The 21,161-nt window shown below is 34.5% G+C and overlaps 5 protein-coding genes across 5 annotated transcripts; 3 read left to right on the top strand and 2 right to left on the bottom strand.

Annotated features, from left to right (window-relative positions):
- The first annotated feature begins 346 nt into the window (after positions 1-346).
- On the top strand, positions 347-1,798 carry LOC117990142 (beta-ureidopropionase-like). Its single transcript, XM_034977596.2, has one exon. The coding sequence runs from the start codon at positions 506-508 to the stop codon at positions 1,673-1,675; it is 1,170 nt and encodes a 389-aa protein (XP_034833487.1). The 5' UTR covers positions 347-505; the 3' UTR covers positions 1,676-1,798.
- Positions 1,799-2,494: 696 nt separating this feature from the next.
- Positions 2,495-4,113, bottom strand: eIF2beta (eukaryotic translation initiation factor 2 subunit beta). Its single transcript, XM_034977599.2, has one exon. It carries the CDS (start codon positions 4,009-4,011, stop codon positions 3,073-3,075), a length of 939 nt encoding a protein of 312 aa, XP_034833490.1. The 5' UTR covers positions 4,012-4,113; the 3' UTR covers positions 2,495-3,072.
- Positions 4,114-5,315: 1,202 nt separating this feature from the next.
- Positions 5,316-9,572, top strand: mRpS30 (mitochondrial ribosomal protein S30). The gene is made up of 5 exons (XM_034977595.2): positions 5,316-6,027; positions 6,302-6,440; positions 7,205-7,346; positions 7,937-8,092; positions 8,724-9,572. Exons 1-5 carry the CDS (start codon positions 5,585-5,587, stop codon positions 9,491-9,493), a joined length of 1,650 nt encoding a protein of 549 aa, XP_034833486.1. The 5' UTR covers positions 5,316-5,584; the 3' UTR covers positions 9,494-9,572.
- Positions 9,573-10,593: 1,021 nt separating this feature from the next.
- On the top strand, positions 10,594-17,298 carry Elp1 (elongator complex protein 1). The gene is made up of 8 exons (XM_034977594.2): positions 10,594-11,071; positions 11,319-11,541; positions 11,990-14,429; positions 14,513-14,679; positions 15,038-15,257; positions 15,717-15,921; positions 16,597-16,747; positions 17,147-17,298. Exons 1-8 carry the CDS (start codon positions 10,733-10,735, stop codon positions 17,212-17,214), a joined length of 3,813 nt encoding a protein of 1,270 aa, XP_034833485.1. The 5' UTR covers positions 10,594-10,732; the 3' UTR covers positions 17,215-17,298.
- A 230-nt stretch (positions 17,299-17,528) lies between these two features.
- Positions 17,529-21,093, bottom strand: Lrr47 (Leucine-rich repeat 47). Its single transcript, XM_069504081.1, has 4 exons — positions 20,291-21,093; positions 20,101-20,192; positions 18,548-18,693; positions 17,529-17,993 (listed from the first exon to the last, which is right to left on the bottom strand). Exons 1-4 carry the CDS (start codon positions 20,859-20,861, stop codon positions 17,573-17,575), a joined length of 1,230 nt encoding a protein of 409 aa, XP_069360182.1. The 5' UTR covers positions 20,862-21,093; the 3' UTR covers positions 17,529-17,572.
- Positions 21,094-21,161: the final 68 nt, after the last annotated feature.

The raw sequence follows: 21,161 nt of genomic DNA on the forward strand, positions 1-21,161 counted from the left end.
TAATAAGAGCTTAAAAGCATTTAGCTATCTCGCTTTAACAGTAGGGCTACTTCTACAGGTATTTATGCTGAGGACTGGCACTACAGATTCATCCAAGGCGACAAGGCTATCTTGGTGCGTGGCGAAAATCGGAACCAACGTTGCCGTCAAGTGTCCCCTTTGTTCTTGTTTGAATATTCTAAGCCTTTGTTCTCCAACAGCGCCCCCCCCCTGTCAATGTCATTCAAGTGCCAAGAGAGCCTTGTCGCGCTGTACTAAAAAGACTAAAGTCCTGGAGTAAATGTGTTCTGTGACTAAAGGCCACAAAGCATAATAAGAAGAATCCTATTAATATTCTTAAAAGTCTCAATAGAGCTAGAACCTTTTGAAAGTTTTGAAAATTCTTATTCTTTCATACAGGTCTGTGGCCAAAAATATTAAAAAAAACAGAAATCAAAAGCTCAAAAGGTGCTCAAATTCTCAAAAGTAAATAAAGAAACAAATAAACACGTTCTACAAAAAAAGTATGGCAGTTCCATATGTAAATGAAATCGTGAGCTTAGATTCATTAGTATCACATTCTTTATCAAGTTCCGACTTAGAAGAATTCAACAGAATTTATTATGGTCGAAAAGATAACCATTCACTCGAAATTAAAACAGCAAGCATTGAATCAGCCGATAGTAACAACTATGAAATTGCTGCATATGACTTTCCAACTCTAAAGGAAGAAACCAGGAGTCCGCGTATTGTTCGAGTAGGAATTATTCAAAACTCGATTGCCACTGCTACTAATAAACCCATTACTGAGCAGAGACAAGGGATTTTTGATAAAACTCGTAAAATAATCAATGTTGCCGCAGAAGAAGGTGTTAACGTTGTGTGCTTACAAGAAGCATGGAGTATGCCATTTATTTTTTGTACAAGGGAAAAGCAACCATGGTGTGAATTTGCTGAATCTGCCACAGATGGTGCGAGTGTACAATTCCTCAAAGAACTTGCTGCAAAATATGGTATGGTAATAATTTCACCGATTCTAGAGCGAGATGAGGCTCATGGTGATACAATTTGGAACACAGCTGTGGTCATCAACGATTGTGGTAATGTAATAGGGAAACATAGGAAAAATCATATACCAAGAGTAGGTGACTTCAATGAATCAACATATTACTTTGAAGGCAACACTGGCCATCCAGTGTTTGAAACAAAGTTTGGTAAAATAGCTATAAATATTTGCTACGGTAGACACCATCCATTAAACTGGTTAATGTTTGGCATTAATGGAGCTGAAATTGTATTCAACCCATCAGCCACAGTTTCTGGACTCAGTGAGCACTTGTGGGGCATAGAAGCTCGTAATGCTGCTATAGCAAACAGCTACTTTACTTGTGCTATCAACAGAGTGGGAACTGAGCAATACCCTAATGAATTCACATCTGGTGATGGAAAACCAGCTCATAAAGAATTTGGCCATTTTTATGGATCCAGCTATGTTACAGCACCTGATGGCACTAGAACTCCAGGATTGTCCAGGGTCAAAGACGGGTTGTTGATTGCACAGTTGGACTTGAATTTGTGCAGGCAAATCAAAGATAAATGGGGTTTCACAATGACCCAAAGATTAGATTTGTATGCTAACAGCCTGCACGAAGCTGTGCAACCTGATTATGAGCCACAGATAATACGTAAAAACTAAATATTTGTAATTTTTTTAACTTAAGTGTTAACCATAATAAATAATTATCACACTGATATTTTTATATTGTTGTAGTCTTGATTTTATTTTTTTTAATGTTCAAATAAATATCTTTAAGATTCACTTTGTCTTCATTTTCTGCATACCTAACGTGATGTTTCCACTAACTCATGTAACTTTATCAAATAGATTGTCTGACCCTCAGACTTCACCATGGTGGATTGATTGAATCCTCTCTTAGTAGTGGTCTACCATAAAAACCTATAAGCACAAGTTGGAGTCAGTGCTTTGAGCTGTATGTTGATGATTCTGACATATTTTATGTATATTGTTGATATCAATCACTCGTTTCATTCCTCTTGTTAGAGAGTAGATATTCCATCCTTGTACATCGCAGACCACCACCTATAGACGCCTAATAGGCGCTATAACACCCCCGCTTGCCAAACTTAGGCACTTGCTTAGCATAAAGTCTGCCCACACCCGTTCTATACCCTCATTCCGCACATTGTTTTGACTACGTGACTTAAGTCCACCAATCACAACAAAGCATTCTCCCCTGTCCCCCGCCGCCTGGATTTTGTTTCATGCAAAACCATGTATATGCGTACTCTAGGAGTTGTAATTCTGTGTTGTACAAACATTAATATAGATTGGCTAATCTATCTTATTGAAATCATTAAACTTAGATTGTAGTGATCATAGTACTTATAATAGTGGTGGTATTCTTCCTAAAATTGCAGGATCTAACAAAAACAAATTAAAATTGATGTTTAAACAACTCCATGTTGTCAACTGGTGATAATACAACTATAAGAGTAAAGACAAACAAGGTATGGGTATTTATTACTTTTGGATCTTCATTCAAAATACTTTCAGTTTATCTAGATAAATGCTTAAATAAAACAACTTTTTTAAAAACATTGTGTATCAATGAGAATATTACAGTAGTGAACTATATAAATATAGGGGTTATTTTAGGGTACATCCAGAATTTCTAGTTCATGTTCCAGCAACCAATTACTTAGTAATTTGAGCACTAATGATAACGTAATACAAGTAAAGAATGTTTGGTCTTATATGTATACTCTATAAATCTTAAATAACAATGACATAATTATGAATATTTACTGCGTATAATATTCAATCCTTGAATAAGTTTGATTCATAAACAAAATTGTAAATACTTAGATAAACACAAGTAAACTTGTATTACCAGCAAAGAGTTACACAACATTTAAAAAATTTCCATCAGCACCTGATTAACAGCTGAACAATCGGTAATGTACACTATTATATTACAAAATCTATAAAGCATCATCCACATAGGTAGGGAAATTCACTGCATGTACCCACATCCTCAATTAATGTAAAATTGAATATCACTAAACACTAATCTATGCAGTCTTTGCACGCATAGCTGCTCGTTTTCCGGTGACAGCCTGGAAACCAGATTTAATACTGGCCACTGAGCAACGAGATCCACACGTCTCACATTGTAGGAAGAATAACCGGGTGTCCTTTTGTAAAATGGTGTCAGGGGAGCGACAGGTGTGACAAGTTACATACTCTTTGATGTATCTTCTCAACACATTCTCTATTTGTTTCTGTTGGAATCGTCCCTTAATGATTAGCTGACTATTACCATCTACAGAGCCACTCGTACCCAATTCAGCCAGCAAAAAGTCTAATAAATGTTTGGGCTGACGGTGAAGTGTTTTGCAAATCTCTGTGAAGTTTGCAAAAGATGTTTTCTTTGTACCAATTCTAACCACTTGTGGTGGCCTCATTATGAACTTTTGCTTCTTGCCTGACACCATGCTGGGGTTCTTCTCTCTCATAATGTCAAACACACGCTCGAGAAGTTCATCGTAAGAGTAGTCACGATCGCTACCCAACCATTCACCATGGGGGTCATCTTCTTTCTCTTGATCGTCTCCCTTCAAATCGTCTTCCATCACCAGCTGTTCATCTATATTTTTCTTCTTTTTTTTCTTCTTCCTACTGAAATCTATATCCAAATCTAAATCGTCCACCATTTCTTCTTCTTGTTGCTCAGGTTCTTCGGATGGCGGTTTTTCATCTTTCGCCTCAGGCAGTGCATTTTCTAACTCGTCTAAGTTGAAGAAGGTCTTCTTTTTCTTCTTCTTTTTTTTACCAAAGTTGTCCAAGTCGAGGTTGTCGTCCTCAGGCACGTCGACGTCACCGGACTCAGCAGGCGCTTCGGTACTCGTGGTTTCACCTTGTTCTCCAGCGAGCGCAGCCTCTATGTCAAAACCAGTCTTCTTCTTCTTCTTTTTTTTCAAAGATGGATCAAATATCAAATCTTCATCCATATTGAGGCTTTAAACCAGTCACCAAAATCTTTTAAAATAAAAACTTTGGTTAACACGAACAGAGCAATTTGACAGAAGGGCAATGATTCCAATTTCCATTTGTCTGATGTCATTTTTACTGTCAAATTCAAGGTTGCCATATAATTATCATTTTTGCCCATAATTCGCGTGAAGAATGGGAAATGTTTGGTTTTAAACCTATACATAATTTAATTTGCATATTTCAATAACGTTATTTCTGGTGACACCGCAAAGGTGTTTCGGTTATAGAAAATTATCGTAGTGCTTTTAATACGATCTCACTCAACCAGTGCCGGATATATTATGCACACTTAAGCGTAGTGATTATAATAATATACTCTTTGCATATCTCTTTCTAAAGGTCGATGTACAACATTTCCTGCAAGCTACTATACATGGTATTGTTTTCCTTGCGAATATTCAAGCTTAATAAGTTTGTGAACATAATGCCTTGATCACAATTTTACCTAATAATGTGGCAGTTTCTTAATTATGGCAACACTTTTCAATTCGATACTTAGGTACCTATTCGATAAGTATCAAATCATAAATAATCTTTACTCTATGGTCTGTCATGTCAAATTATTGCATCAGCCAATATTGTCCTTGAACCTTGAATGCAAAATTGAGTAGGTAGGTAGGTAGGTACCTACAAAATATTTATAGCGAATGCGCAACAATCAGTGTTTCCATTTTTAGGGATTTTGCACTATTTTAGGGCAAAACGACTAATAAAAACATGTTCTGTACAAAATTCTCTGTTCTGAACATGTTCTGAATGTTGGGTAAAAGAGTAAAGCCAAAATCGTTAGTGGAAACCTCGAGAAAACACTGGCAATATTAAAAAATATGACATTTACACTTGACAGCAACTATTTAATCTAGTATTTATTCTGAGGATTTATGTAATATTTATTTATGTACTTAGTCTGTGGTTGTGGTGGTTATCCTATATGTGAAAGGCTCAAAAGAGCTAGAACCCAGAGCCGTAAAACCAGTTTAAAAAGAAACCTATATGGTACCTAACGAATGACGACATATGTTATTGGTCTGTGATGACGACATTCAGCTGCGCGTTGCGGGAGAATGACAGCAACAATGTCACGATCGCAATAATCTCTGATTGGTTAACGCTCGCTCACTATTGGCTACAATGCATTGTTGCAACAAGAATCGCACAAATTCAGCCAATCAGAACAATTGAGATTGTAATAATGATTGATGCATGTTTTAGACAATCGCCCTACAGGGGCCTTGGATGAATAAGGGCCACAGAGTACATTGAATATAATGAGGGCCGTAAAGACTAATTTTATTAGTTATAAGCAATTTTGTTTTTTAGAATTTGTAAATTTTTAGAAAGGCCTTAAAGGACTGATATCCAGGGTCGTTAAATAAATTAAAAAAGGGCCGTAAAATAAATAAATCCGTAAATAAATAAAGAAAAAACCTTATATGCATGTCCTGTGTGGTTAACCTAAAAATCGTGCTAGTAATTATTGTTATAAAGTTTTAATGTTTTATTAGTAAAAGTTCTCTGTAAAATTTCAAAATGCAATTGCTACGTGTTCATCGCACATTTCCTAAGTTAAAACAACTTATTCCTCGGCAATTTAGTCAAGCTGTCCAACTTGACGAGAATGAATACACTGATGCTCCTATTTATCCACCGATATTAGATTTGAGCTTAAAAGCTAGAAAGCAACGTAAAAGACAGACTCTGTATCAAAAAATACAAAACATAAATACCGTTGAAGAAAAACAGATTGCCCTGAACATGCCACGATATTATGGGTGGCAATGCATAGTGTTAAACGAAAACAAAGTACCATACAATGCTATGCCATTGGTACAGCATTATACGAGAACACATTTTCAACTGTTGGACAAACTACCTGATATATATGCAAAATCCAGTCCCATCGCTGATATTGTTGTGCAAGAAATAAAGTCCTGTATCGAAGAATGTATCGCTACAGAAAATGAAGGTGTAGAGTAGGTGTTATATCATAAAATATTATTTGTAGCAGTTTTAATGACAATATACTACTGAATACCACTGATTATACAAAAACATTGTTTGTCTTATAGAACAAATCAAAAGAAAAATAAAAACAATTAAGTATTTAAGTTTACTAGGATCTAACTTTAATTTCAATTGTGCTTACATGTATAGAATGTGTGTATTAAATGTAACTATTCTACTGACTATAGGTGTCAAATATTATGATAAGCTTAAAAGTATTATTGATGATTTTAAAAATTTCAGGCGCAAAATTGTGACATCGTTAGATAAACCTGAACAACAGCAAACGGCAGATGCTCACACAAAGAACATAGTGAAACAAATTAACAGAATTATATTGAATAATTTAACAGATAAAGTTTCACATATTTTATCTTCACAGGTAAGTTTGTAATATAAATGACTATAAAAATTATTGAGCAAAAAATGTGGCTAATTTTGTTGTATACAATCTCTAAACTAAAATAACATCTTGATGTATTGCTATCCCTTTCATAATATTCTCTACAAAAAAGGACAGCATTAGATTTAGGTCTGTCAATTTTGTTTTGTGCAGAATCACAGTGAGTATTGAGTAGTATTTGCCAGAATGCAGAATCTATATAGTTTTTTTTACTTAGCCCCAAATTAAAACAGTCAAAACGAGACAGATTTGCGTCGTTTTAAGTTCTAAGTCAAAATAAATCTATATATCTTAGCCTCAATTAAAGATTCAGCTGTATACATAGTGAAATTTTAAAGGTTGTAGAGCTGTGTCAAAGTGATTTGCACTAACCATGGTTTGTTTAGGAAAACTAGGCATTTTTTTGGTTAAAAAAATATCTTGACACAAGCACAAATCTGTGAGAAACATTAGTAGCGGCCGAGCGTGGCTGATAACCGTGCTGTGCTGAGACAGAGCAACGCCACAGGTGCTGCTACTATTGGTACATGAATATTCCCAAACAAGAATGTCTCAATTCAATTTTTTTATTTTAAGGCGATACAATTTAAATTATTGAAATGATATTACTGCTTTAGGCGATTCACTTAGCCACCAAAAGGCTTTAAAACCACTGAAATTTCACTGTATTGAAGTGAAATAAATTATATAGGGATACTATTTTATTTTAATATTATTGTTCTATATCTATCTTTATATTTCAGGTTGATTATGATCCCCGTCATGAGGCATTTTGGTTTGTTGGTGGTATTGACATACCATATGATGTGCTAAAATGGAGAAAAAAGCAGAAATATTATAAAGACAGAATGGATCAACCCCTTGATAGACCTGTTCAATATATAGGTATTTATCCTCCATAATGTTATAATTGTTTATTATCTTTTTAGGCTTTTGTTACAGTTTGGTCCAGTCTATAATATTGGTTTGTACCTTCAAAACACAAATGAATAGGCACATTCCTCTTCTCCTGTTATGTATGATTGCAGTCAATCGCAAGTAGTTTAAACAAAACCAACCAAGTGTGAGTCCTTCACCGGGGGGTTCAGTTCTACAGTCATATTTTTTTTCGTATGAAATAAATAAATAAAAGCTTTATTTTGATTCCTTACATTAATTCTTCATTCTATTACACTATTATAACTATCCTCTGCCTTCGAGGATCATATGTGGTGGCGCGCTCTAGGGAAGGCCTTTATTCAGCAGTGGACACAAACAGGCTGATTGACTGATTGATTGATTGATTGATTATAACTATACTTAAAGTAATTAGTAGTTACTAACATTAGTTTTAAGTAGGTCTGTCTACTAACAAATTGAGCCATAGGTGCTTTCAATAAAAAGATTTTTTTTTATAATTTAAAAACACACTATTAATAATTAATTAATTTTTAATTAACAATACAGGGTAATGAAAATTATTTTTTGGTTTTCAGGTTCCCCGTTACTGACAGTAAGAAATCAGTTACCTTTAAAACCCATAATGCCCCACAATGAAGCTGAAAATCCAGATTTTAAGGTCCCTAAGTTTTCTCACATTCCTGAAAGTGTTGGATACTTTTCTGAATTCAGACATGGAACTAATATTCCAGGTAAAGTCTGTTTTTATTTCCTTTAAATGATTTAAAAAAAAAACAATTTGTATGCAACTCAAAATAGTATCGCTAGAGAACTGTGTAAATCTCTTTATAAAATTTTCAATTTGTTATCAAGATAATATTAAAAGTAAATTAACTAACAACCATTGTTTATTGTTTACTAGACAATTCGGGTTATTTAAGTTTTTTTTAATTCTGTGGGAACTTATTGTTTTTCCGGTATGAAAAGTAATTGATGTCCATATCTGGAATGTAAGCTATATCCGTACTGTCAAAATTGGTTAAACAGATAGGCTGTGAAAAGGTAGCACAGACAGATAGACTTTCGTAATACTACCCATATTATAAATGCGAAAGTGTCGAAATCGCGCCGCGATGGAGCAACGGATTGACGTGATTTTTTGCATGGATATAGTTAAAAACCTGAAGAGTGGCATAGGCTTTTTATCCCACAGAATAAGAGGCTCCCATGTCATCATCTTAAAACCTAAATCCACGAGAACGAAGTTCGCATCAGCTAGTTTTTATAAAGGTCATAAAAAGGATTTTTCGAGAGAAAGTTGTTATAACGAGAAATGAATCGAATCTTTATACTAACCTGATGCTAACTATAAAATACTTGCAGGTTTTTGGCCAGGGGATTTTGATGAGTTCGGTCTAATATCTTTCCACGGACGAGGACATATTCTTGATAGAAAAGAATCATTTGGGTCCGAAGACAACTCAGAGGCATTGCACTGTCAAGCTATCAAAGCCAGCTTCGGATGGTTGTTGGCACAAGCAAACTACCAGGGTTTCACAACTTTCAATGACTTGACCTATCCGTTAGTGACACAAACTGTATTAACTGATGGCCATTTAGTATCTTTGTATACTTATCAATTAAATACTATTGAAATGCATAATGATGAAGTTGACACTAACCCAAAAAATAATGTTTGTTTTGGAACGAAACCATTAAAACTGTATGACACTATTGAAGATGGAAAAATTAAAGGCTTAAATGAAGATGTATTGAAAATGTTAGTGCAATTTTACTTAAACGCCCCAGAAAAACGAGATCATGAGATGAAACCTTATCTTGGCAAGGAGGAACAGATTATTGCTGATATAGAAGATGATAACAAACGATGCTGGTTGGAAGCTAGATACAAACATTTGGTTGCCAATCGACCCAAACATTTCTTATTACCTGAACTCTATGACTGGGAAAAAATATACAAAATAAAATTCAATACTCGATTCTTTGAAGCTAGAAGAAGACCATTTGAGTTTGATATTAATCCCTTCAAAAGAAGATTGGATGAACATTTACCACCTTATATACCTAAAGTTTTAAGACCATATCCAAAATGCAGAACGAAGTTTGAAAAAACTTACTATCCTAATGTGTAATGTATTAACTTTTTTAATGTGTAGATAAAATGTGTAGATTTCCTATAAAATAAAACTAGTAAGAAATAAATTATAAAAATTGTTATTTTTAAGTGACATTTGGAATAATAAGTAATTAATAGGAACTTTTAGGAGAATCTGGCGCTGAGTAAGCATTCTCAGAATAGGTACCTATTTCCAAGCATTGTCATAAAACCTAATAAGAACTTTAAGCAAGCACTGCTTAAATTTCTTTGCCGTGCCAAAGGATAATCATGGAAGAATCACTCTTATTAATGACAGTTCAGGTTTGGATTATTTTATTAAAGAAATTCGTAAAGTGAAGGAAATTCCTTAATTTTTAATACATATCAAAAATTGCGGATCCGCCAGGAATTGAACCTGCATCGCGGTGGAGTGCTTATAGTTCGTTTAGACCACAGCTATTTCGTCACCGGCAGTGAAGGGACCGAGTCTAAATGGACTAAAGGCCGTACGTTATCTACTATAATTATAGCTAACGGCATTCCGATATGCAACTGCCAGAAGTTTAGATGCCATGTATTTTAATTGAGCCGTAGACTCACAATGTTGGACACGTTTACAATGCTACCCGTGACAACTACCTATTTTATTTTTGCAACTAGTTTGGACACAGATACATACCTACGATTCTGAGAGTTTGGATCACACGAGTAGACATATAGACCAGAGGGGAAGCTTCATACTATAGCGGCTGGCTGTAGGTTCACTCATAGCGCAGCTTACGCACACGACGACGTGTCACGGACGCTCCGTTTGCCATCGGCGCAAACGGAGCGTCCGTGACACGTGGTGTGCGTGAGCTAGTGTGAAGCTTCCCCTCTGGTCTATAATATCTACTCGTGTGGTTTGGATTATAAATTTCTAACTGAAATCGATTCATGCCGATGCCGATTTTAAATAGTTTCGTTATGATAAATCAAACCTCAGAATATCTGTGAATCACATAATAGTCTGCTGCATTCTGTGGCTGCATTACTCTAAGGTCTGCTGTCATCGCCTCGGGTAATACCTAGTGTTCCGTGGTCATTGCTGGCACAGACCTTTCCTTATGTAAAAAGTACTCTGTGCACAGACCAATAACAATTACTCTATGCAAGTCTCTGTGTTGTCCCCAGGGAAATCTTAGAAAACGCACGGGAAAACGTTAGGAAATCATAGTTTTTAAGAACTAAAGGCCTTTGTAGGATATAATATAAAAAATAAGCATTGCTAACAATGAAGAACTTAAGTTTGTGGGATATTTGTACAAAGAAATATTCAATAGAATCTGGATATAAATTTTGTGCTTGTTACGGTCACAATGAGGAATCTGCAACCGGTGAACTTTTTGTATGTTCATATAACCTAGTTGTAAGCAAGTTTGATAATAGTGGTGAAATCAAGTGGACAAGGGATCTCTCTGAAAATGTATCGAGAGAAAATGCACCTGTAAACATAACCTATTTGGGTTTGACCAACTGTTTAAGCGTTGGTCTCGCAAACGGTGAATTAATTGCAATAAGCGACTTTGGAAATAGCTGTGACTTGGTTGGAACATGTGAAAATGGATTGTTGGTTGGTACCTTAAATAAATTTATACTTTACAAATGTTATTACATACTCAGAAGTTAGATATAAAGCTATTCTTAATCGCAGGAATATAAGCTATACCGCTTAACTGTTTTGACAAAAGTGCCTCACACTTGGCCAGTTTTTTAAAAGTTTGATTAAGAGCCAATGTCGAATACTAGTTTAATTTTAAAATATCCGGTTTTATCATATTTATACTATTCAGCATATTTATATATCTTGGTGTTTTTAGGCAATGGAATGGAGTCCAGATCAAGAGTTATTGGTTTTGGTAACTAAGGACTTAAATGTAATATTAATGTCATGCACATATGACCCTTTAAATGAGTCTAATTTATTAAGCAATGAGTTTGGTGAAAAACAGTTTATTACTATTGGTTGGGGTAAAAAAGAAACTCAATTCCATGGCTCAGAGGGAAAGAAAGCTGCAAAAATAACAGCTGAAATAGTTGCAGGTAAGTAACTGTTTGATTGTTTCTTTGTCATTGTATTAGCACAATCACACTAAAACTGATGTCTTAGCAGCAGCTTTTGCATTTCAAAATATAAAGTGAGTCTAAAATATCCTGCAGGGGTAGCTGTGACCAAAAGTTAGTGTTTCTAGAGGACCGTACTCGAAGGTGCCTATGGGACCCTATTACTCAGCCTCAGCTGTCTGTCTGTTAGTGGGCTGTATCTTGTGAATATGTAGAGAGTTGAAACATTCACAGAATGTGTATTATTATATTCATAGAATGAGTGCTATTGCAGCTATAAGAACAAATAAAAAATTTAAAATGGCCACCATGAAAATTTAATAATATTTTTATACGAGAGGATGGTGAAAACCCCTTTGTGCGTGAGTCTGACTTGCACTTAGCCGATTTTACTATAATCTAATACCTACTTATATATCCTTTCTAGACAAAGATGGTGAATTAAACAGCAAAATAGTAATTACGTGGAGAGGGGATGGTAGTTTGTTTGCTGTTGGTTTTACATGTGATGGCATTAGAAGGTTTAAAATTTTCGATAGAGAAGGAAATTTGCAGTATACAAGTGAAAAGCAACCAGGTCTCGAAGCCAACCTGTCATGGAGACCCAGTGGAAATGTAATTGCAACAACACAGAAATTAACTGACAAGTATATTGTTGCATTCTTTGAAAAAAATGGTCTCAAACATGGAGAGTTCACAATACCTGTGGAACCAACAACTGTTGTGGAAGATTTGTTCTGGAGTTCAGATTCAGATATATTAGCTTTATTATGCAAAGATACTGCTACAAAGACCCAGAAAGTTCTACTATTTACAAGTAGCAACTATCACTGGTACCTAAAGCAAACTCTGTCCTTTAATAAACAACAAGCTGTAGGGAAAATTATGTGGGATAACGATTTTAATGTAGTTAACAATAAAAAAATGCATATAGTATTAAAAAATGGAGAACATTATGCCTATACTTGGATATGGAATATAGATCACAGTAAAGGTAAAAGTGATTGTGATGATGCAGCTGTAGCTGTTATAGATGGGAAGAAATTATTAATTTCAGCTTTTAGATATACATCTGTTCCTCCCCCAATGGCAAACATAGAGATTGAATTAGACAGTGATATTGAATCAGTTCATTTTGCACCAGAAAACGATTCAGACTTGAACTCAAATTCATTTGTAGCAAAAACTGATAAGAAATTTGTTTTTCTAGAGCAATCCGTTAGAAATCCTTTAAGGTATGAAATATCTGAAACAATACCTATTGATAATGTAAGCTTTCCATTCCACTATTATAATTGGTGTTGGTTAGACAGTGAAACATTAATATGCATTTCAGTAGACAATGATAGTTCTTATCAATTAATTCAATACAAAAAATCAGATGGCAAAATAGTTGAAGAAAGTGTACAGCCTCTACCATCAGCTGTAACAAGGGTAGAGTGCCATCCTTCCATAAAATCTGCTGTATTTTTACAGTTGAGTGTTGGAGAAATCTTAGAGTATAGTTCTGATGGTACAATTATTCCCCAAGCGTTATCATTTCCTGAGGCATGCTCCCAATTTCGCATTTTCAGTGTAGATAGTGATATCTACTTCTTGGGCCTCTCACACAAAGGATGTCTGTATGTGAACGATAAAAATATCATGAATAATGTCAGCTCTATATTTATTCATAGTAGTTTTTTGTTGCTCACAACATTGAAACATGTCCTTCTTTGCACCGAACTAACAAAATCAGGCTTAAGCTGCATTGAAATGTATGAGAGAACTGAAACGTCAGATGTTTATAAGAGGAAAATCGAACGAGGTGCTAAATTAGTTGTGACTGTTCCAAAAACAACCAGAACTGTGTTTCAAATGCCAAGAGGAAACTTAGAAACTATTGAACCTAGACCGTTATCACTTAAAATTATTGGAGAATATCTAGATCATTGTAAATATTATGATGCTTTTGATTTAATGAGAAAGCAAAGAATAAATCTTAATTTGATTTACGATCACAATCCTAAACTGTTTACAGAGAGTATAGGTATGTTCTTTGATGCTATACAGAATAATTCATGGCTAAACCTTTTCTTGGCTGATCTTGAAAATATTGATGTCACACAGACTATGTATACAAGTAGCTACCCTGAGAGAAAAAGTATTACTGATAAAGTCCATGGAAAGATACAATATGTATGTGATATTGCTATTGCACATATAAATAAAGCAGATGACTATCCTTATAGAATATTACCACTTTTAACAGCATTTGTCAAGAAAAATGATTTAGAAAAGGCATTGGCTGTTATAAACAATCTAAAAAAGGAAGAGTCAAGTGAAAGTAATCTACCAGTTACTTCAGATGAAGCACTGAAATACTTGTTATATATGGTTAATGTTGATCAACTTTTTGATGTTGCATTAGGAATGTATGACTTTGAGCTTGTACTACTGGTTGCTAATAAATCACAGAAGGATCCCAAAGAATATATTGCTATGTTAAACGAGTTAAATGAAATGGATGAAAACTACAAAAGGTTTACTATCAATAAACACTTGAAGAGATTTGAAAAAGCTGTACATTGTCTTGCAAAATGTGGACCAAGCAGACATGGTGAGCTTAAAACGTTTGTTAAGTATCACAGTCTTTACCGAGAAGCTTTAGCACTCTTCGCTGTAGATGAGGACATATACAAACAAATGTCAGAAGATTTCGGACTTTACTTAAAACTAAAGAAGCAATTTATTGAAGCTGGTATAATTTATGAGAGATCCAAGAATTACGAGAAAGCCATTGAATGTTACAAAGATGCTTTGGAGTGGGAGCTAGCATTAAAGCTAGCTCAGGATAAACCTAAGGAGGAGTTCAAAGAAATGTGCTGGTGAGAATTCCATTAATATTTATATAGGTACTAACAAGAAATCTTTAATGTTGCTTATATACTTATGAAAAACTTATTTTTAGGGATCTTGCTAATTCGCTAAAAGAAGAAAAACGATACAAAGAAGCGGTAACGATTTTGGAACAACTTGATGAAGACCATGAAGATATAATTAATTTTGCTATTGAGTGTGCTCAGTTTAAAACAGCATTGCGATTTTGTACTAAGTTCAACAAGCAGCAATTAATAGGTATGACTTTAAGTTAAAATGCTAGTGTTGGTCGGTAAAATAAATATAAAATTACGAAGTTTCTCAGGGTGCTGATTGTGAAAATGACAGCCATTTTAAATCCAAAAACTTTTTTTTTAATGTTAGAAATGGATGTTATTTTGGAGGTTTATTGAAGTGCTGAATCATTGTTATCTGTTTGGACATCCAAAATGCAGACATTCATTAAAGAAATTCTGGCACCCATAATTTTTCATGGTGCTGGTTTTGATTTCAAATTCGCAAAACTTAAAAAATCCATTCTTTCTAACCAATTAACGTTCAATATGTGTTTGGGCCTTTAATGCATGCAACCATTTATTTTTCATTTTTTTTACAGAAAAGAGCTTGCTACCCTCTTTATTGGAAGAATATATGAATACAAAGGAATTAATAGAAACAAATAGAACAAACTTCAGTAAATATAAGAATCGTCTACAAGTGGTAAACGAAATGAAAACGAATAAACCTGTTGACCATTACGATGCATTCTATGCTAATAAGGACAGTGATTTATACTCTGATGCAGGCAGTACTATAGCATCTTCATCTGGGTCTGGGTAAGTTTGTCTAGTTATTACTTTTCAATACTAATCCAATCATTTTTCAAGTCGAGGAAGATACCTATCAGAATTGAAATAGTAGATCGATAACTGTTGTTTCATTACTAGACGTGGCCAACAGCTGTTTAGGCTGAAATGTGAAGGCTATCAAAAGTAAAGTAGTAAATCGACAGGTACAGTACGCTGCCGAAAATAATTTACATCGGCCTTTAGAATAACATTTCGGCTTTGTAGAGCGTTGTCTCAGTCACTCATACCTGTATGACGTTTTGTCGGTCTCAACGACAGAGACAATGCTCTACAAATCTATCTCCTTCTAAAGGTTTATTCATTATGTCCAAAGTTACTAATATTATTAAGTAAAAAAATTATATAGATATAGTGTTCCATGATTCTTGGAATGTTTAGGTACTATTAGGAAAATAAGTAGTAAATTAGTATTATGTTACTGCACAGGCGATCGTATCGTTCAAGTAAAAACAGAAGGAAACACGAACGCAAAGTCGCATCACTGAAAGAGGGCTCACAATATGAAGACACTGCGCTCGTCATGGCGCTACACACGTTGGTTACATCAACATTTGAACTAAGGTTGCCCGTTAAGGAGATCAACATTGTGTTATCTTGTCTCAGTAAAGACTTTGAAGCTTTAACGCTTCAGGTGCGTATCAAACATGATTTTTAGGGTTCCGTACCCAAAAGGTATACCTAGGGCATTCAATATTAACTGGCGTGTTTCCACATCAGACCGTCATTAGCAATAACAATAGGATTACATTCGATATGCCACGTAAATAATAAGGGTAACAAACCAAACACTCATAGAGCCCATTCATTTTCAAAGGAGCCGGTCAACCTTATATATTTTGTTGCAAACCAAGCAGTGTTACTACTTTTGAATTCACCCGCCACGACTTAATCCTATTGTTATTGCTAATGACGGTGTGGAAACACGTCAGTTAATATTGAATGCACTATACCAACGTTAACCGATAGACGTCCACAGCTGGACATAGATCTCTTGTAGGAACATCCACACGCCACGCTCTTGCACTGTCTGAACCCAGCGGCTCCCTGCGACTCGTCTGATGTCATCCGTCCACCTAGTGGTTGGTCTTCCACCACTGCGCCTTCCGTTATAATAGCAAATTAATAAATATTTCAAAGTGGCTGCCATGAAAATTAAAAAAAGGATCTCTAAGTATCTTTATACATAACTTCTTTTACGATGGTACAGAACAGAACAACTTGTCGCGGACTATACCTATTTCATATTTTTAGGTTTTTTAATAATTTGTATTGAGAAATTTACGTTATAAACTTTTTATTATTTTAGTCAAGCCTAGAAAAAACATTAAAGGAGATGAAGGACAGTCTTAAAGAAATATGGAGTAACAAATTCACTTTGGAAGCAACAAATGCTGCAATTGTTGCAGAGAATGTTCCCGAAGGATGTACTGTGATCCCTCAAGGAATGGCCACTCTTGGTAAATGATATAAACAACAGAAATTTGCAACAAATCGGTTTCGACTGCATTCGTTTTTTTATTGAAGTACTTACATATTTTTTAATTAGGCGGTTATGTATTTATTCATGACTAGCTTATTCCCGCGACTTCGTCCGCGTGGACTACACAAATTTCGAACCCCTATTTCACCCCCTTAGGCGTTGAATTTTCAAAAATCCTTTCTTAGCTGATGCCTACGTCATGATAGTAATTATCTGCATGCCAAATTTCAGCCTGATCTGTCCAGTAGTTTGAACTGTGTGTTGATATATCAGTCAGTCAGTCAGTTACAACTGATCAGTGAATCAAACCCTGTATAGTGTATTTGTTTGTCCAGCTATACCTATCAGCATGTTATAAACCTTTTATTATTTCCAGACACACATCTAAGAATAGCTCCAGTTGTGCAAGATCTGCAATGGAAACTAGAGGGACTAAACTTATAACTTACTACTTATGTACATACATATTGCACATGCTTAGTTTTAATGTTATATATATTTTTTCAATATAAATGTTATGAACTTATATTTTTGGTTTTTATTACTTGCGTTACTTTCATAAGCTGCCATAAATTTGACAGATTAGAGACTGCTAGTGATTATGTTCCCTTTAAGTTACTCCGTATAGGATAATAAGTATAGCCTAAAGGCTGTGCTCTACATTTACTGTATTTGTTTTGCTAAAATACATGGCCAACTGCAAACCCCTATGGTGAACATGCAAGACCCAGTTTGGATAAAATTCAAAAACATTCAACACAAATTGATAAAGAAAGTCAATTTATTATTCATCTTTTGAAAATCATTTCACAATTATAAAGCATTTTGGAGAGCAAAAGAAACATTCAATGCCAACAGAAGAATTCTTATTAAAAAAATTAAAAACTAAATGTCTGCTTAAACTAAAATCTTTAAGATTATATTGCTTAATAATGTAATATTTGTCATTCAACACTGGTTTGCCGCAAACACACATATTGGAATTATCTAACAACTCAACTAAAGTTTTTGGTATAATGTTGGGTGCATAGAATAACTTGTGCTTTAAAACAGTTTTAGCTGCAATATGAACTAAACTGTTAATGTAAAACTCGCAGGGCATCAATTTTGGTTCTGTCGTTTCAGACGTGAAATTATTGGTTGAGATATCTATATGCTCTAAACCACAGTGCATCAAACTGCATGGTAAAGTCTGCAAATTGTTTTTAGACACTGATAAATACCTGTAAATGAGTAAAAAAAAAATATTATATTACACAATAAGCGATAGCATCTACCAGGTGGGCTGGATCGGGCTGCATTGCAACACAAAAATCCATCTGCTACATATTTTATATGAAATTAATTACTAGATGATGCCCGCGACATTGTCCACGTGGATTTAGGTTTTTAAAAATCCCATGGGAACTCTTTGATTTTCCGAGATATTGCCTGTCCTTGTCCAGGATCCAATTTATGTCTGCACCAAATTTCGTAAAAATTGGTTGAACGGATGGGCCGTGAAAGGCTAGCAGACAGACAGACATATAGACACACTTTCGCATTTATAATATTAGATGGATTCACCTGTACCTATACAAGCAGGCAGGCATATGCAATTTTAGCTGACTGAAACAAGTTTTTTCCTTCATCCAGCAAAATTGTTTAAATGGTAGTAAGTTCGCAGTAATTGATATCCACATATTATTTCAAACAGCTAAGAAAGGATTTCCAGAACTCATGAACTAAGCAAGGATGGGTCAGCTAGTTGCCAATAAGCATATTACTTTATTTTTACCTCAAAGTACTGATGCGACCCAAAGTAGAGGGTAAGTTATTCAGACTATTGTTATCTACTTTAAGTGTAACTAAGTTTTGTAGTTTCCATATGTCTTTTGGCAAATTTTTTAATTTGTTTCCACTGAGATCTAAAAGCTTCAGCGTCTGCAACAATACAATATCATCAGAATCATGATAATGAAATAACCATTATTCATTTTATCTGATTCAAATTAATTAGAGGGCCATGAGGCCTGCCCCCCCCCCCCCCTGTTGCTTCGCTGTTTTTTCACAGCCAATCAAAGGGCAGAATTTGTTGACGATAACGATGAATACATTTTTCTTACACATTTTTCTTACAATTGGGGGGCTGGTTGTGACAATGCATATCTATCGATTGTGTTTATGGAATGTTGACCCAAGTCGGTAACTAAGGTTCAAATTTGGCCTGAAAAGGCCTATCCCTAGGCTCCTCTATCCCTCAGAGAGCAAGTTAATCCCTCCGTCCCTGTTATAATCATTAACATCTGAGTGCAGAAGGATATGGAAACCCACCACATTACTATCCCAAGAGAACTCCTGACATTATGTGATTTATCGAAAGGAGTCATGACCCTCAGCAATGAGGAATATGAATGTAAAGAAAAAAATTAATTAAACTATTAGTACATACTAGCTTATTCCCACGACTTTGTCCATGTGGACTATACAGATTTCAAACCCCTATTTTACCCATTAAGGGGTTGGATTTTTGAAAATTCTTAGTAGATGTCTACATCCTAATAGATAGCTATTTGCATGCCAAATTCAGCCCAATATATCTAGTAGTTTGAGCTGTGCGTTGATAGGTCAGTCAGTCATCTTTTCCTTTTTAACCGACTTCAAAAAAGGAGGAGGTTCTCAATTCGTCGGAATCTTTTTTTTTTTTTTAATTTTTATTTTTTATTTTTTATGTATGTTCCCCGATTACTCGAAAACGCCTAGACCGATTTTGAAAATTCTTTTTTTGTTTGAAAGGGTATACTTCAAAGTTGGTCCCATTTCAATTTGGTGAAGATCTGATGAACATCTTCGAAGATAGATACTGGAACTCCTCAACGGATAAGAGTAAATTGCTCGCGATCAGTGTAATAGCTTAGTAAACAGTAGACTTTTAACCAGTAATAGCATAATTCCATGGGGCCACTAAAAATTGTGAAATAAAAACTTTTTACAAAAAAAATAAAAACCGACTTCGTTACACAAACACTAAAAATTGAAAAATAATTTAATTTATTACCGAATGTATTATGTATACAAGAGTTAATATAGTTCCATAATAATATTTTTTGGGGTCGGTGCCAATGAGGTGCCATGGTGGAGTCCCATAAAAATATGAAGTCTAGACGATTCGCGAAAGCTAATTGGCACCGGCACCAAAAAGTATTATTATGGAACTATATTAACTCTTGTATACATAATACATTCGGTAATAAATTAAATTATTTTTCAATTTTTAGTGTTTGTGTAACGAAGTCGGTTTTTATTTTTTTTGTAAAAATTTTTATATGTATAGATTAATTTATTACAAACCTGAAGTCCAAAAAGCCACCGCCAATCAGGATTATTACTTAGACCGAGAGAATTATTAGATAAATACAGTTCACTTAAACTTGCTAATCTGCCTGGAAAACAACAACACTGTATTGTAATAATACTCAATCATAAAATAAATATATTATGAAGACAGTTAATAAATAATGTTTATTTCTTATATACATACCAAATTCCGGAGGTATCGTTTCTATTTCATTATCACTTAAATTTAAGATATTGAGTTGGTGCAGAAGTAAAATATCCCACCGGAAATTACACAGCTTGAGTCCAACAATATTAAGAAATTTCAGCGTACGTGGAAGCCCTTTAGCTGGAAACTCCGATCGATTGTTGATTGTTAACTTGGTAGGTGCAATATCTTTAGCTGTTACTCCAATGGAAGATAAGTTGGCTAGTTTTAAGTCTTTTGCATCACCGGTAATGCAAGATTTAAGTAACCTCATAAAACTTTTTAATTGTATAACTTCACTTTTAATACATAAATCGTGAGGAGGTTCTTCGAATCTTAATGTAACTTTACCTTCATTCAAACATTTCACAAATACTTGCTTCATACATTTCACTTTATACTTTGTACCATTTTTATTATTAGAAGAGAAAAGCAATATAAAATATTCATTTTCGTTCTTCGGCTCTTTACCTAGAGCCACTGTAGATCTCAAATATTTGCCATTAGATCTAATGTTTAAACTACTGTGTACTCTATTAATAACTTCAACTTGGCACTGTAGTTTCATTATTAAACTTTGTCTGGATTATTGCTACTAGGTAAGTTTAATAAAAAGTTTTTAAATTGATATGTATTTACCGTTCGAACAGCTTTAAATGGGTTAATTAAGTTACAGTAACAGAGTACATTATTCATTATATATACAATCCCAGTTGTGGTTAAAACTTAAATCACCGGCATTAATTACCACTTAATTACACACCACATAAAAGATTACACTGGATTACACACCAAGTGATAAACACTACATGAATACATAGAGTAAAGTCACAGATAGATCACTATATACTAGTCTATGCATCCATCC

Source organism: Maniola hyperantus, chromosome 17 (genome assembly GCF_902806685.2).
Source record: "Maniola hyperantus chromosome 17, iAphHyp1.2, whole genome shotgun sequence".
In the NCBI taxonomy this organism is placed as follows: Eukaryota; Metazoa; Arthropoda; class Insecta; order Lepidoptera; family Nymphalidae; genus Maniola; species Maniola hyperantus.

Excerpts from the sequence above, each read along its gene's own strand:
- mRpS30 (XM_034977595.2), top strand. The coding sequence starts at position 5,585 with ATGCAATTGCTACGTGTTCATCGCACATTTCCTAAGTTAAAACAACTT. Across the intron at positions 6,028-6,301 it reads ACAGAAAATGAAGGTGTAGA|GCGCAAAATTGTGACATCGT; the intron begins GTAGGTGTTATA and ends TAAAAATTTCAG. Across the intron at positions 7,347-7,936 it reads TAGACCTGTTCAATATATAG|GTTCCCCGTTACTGACAGTA; the intron begins GTATTTATCCTC and ends TTTGGTTTTCAG.
- Elp1 (XM_034977594.2), top strand. The coding sequence starts at position 10,733 with ATGAAGAACTTAAGTTTGTGGGATATTTGTACAAAGAAATATTCAATA. Across the intron at positions 14,430-14,512 it reads GAGTTCAAAGAAATGTGCTG|GGATCTTGCTAATTCGCTAA; the intron begins GTGAGAATTCCA and ends ACTTATTTTTAG. Across the intron at positions 14,680-15,037 it reads CAACAAGCAGCAATTAATAG|AAAAGAGCTTGCTACCCTCT; the intron begins GTATGACTTTAA and ends TTTTTTTTACAG.
- eIF2beta (XM_034977599.2), bottom strand. The coding sequence starts at position 4,011 with ATGGATGAAGATTTGATATTTGATCCATCTTTGAAAAAAAAGAAGAAG.
- Lrr47 (XM_069504081.1), bottom strand. The coding sequence starts at position 20,861 with ATGAAACTACAGTGCCAAGTTGAAGTTATTAATAGAGTACACAGTAGT. Across the intron at positions 20,193-20,290 it reads AACGATACCTCCGGAATTTG|GCAGATTAGCAAGTTTAAGT; the intron begins GTATGTATATAA and ends GTTGTTTTCCAG. Across the intron at positions 17,994-18,547 it reads GGTCGCATCAGTACTTTGAG|GTATTTATCAGTGTCTAAAA; the intron begins GTAAAAATAAAG and ends ACTCATTTACAG.
- LOC117990142 (XM_034977596.2), top strand. The coding sequence starts at position 506 with ATGGCAGTTCCATATGTAAATGAAATCGTGAGCTTAGATTCATTAGTA.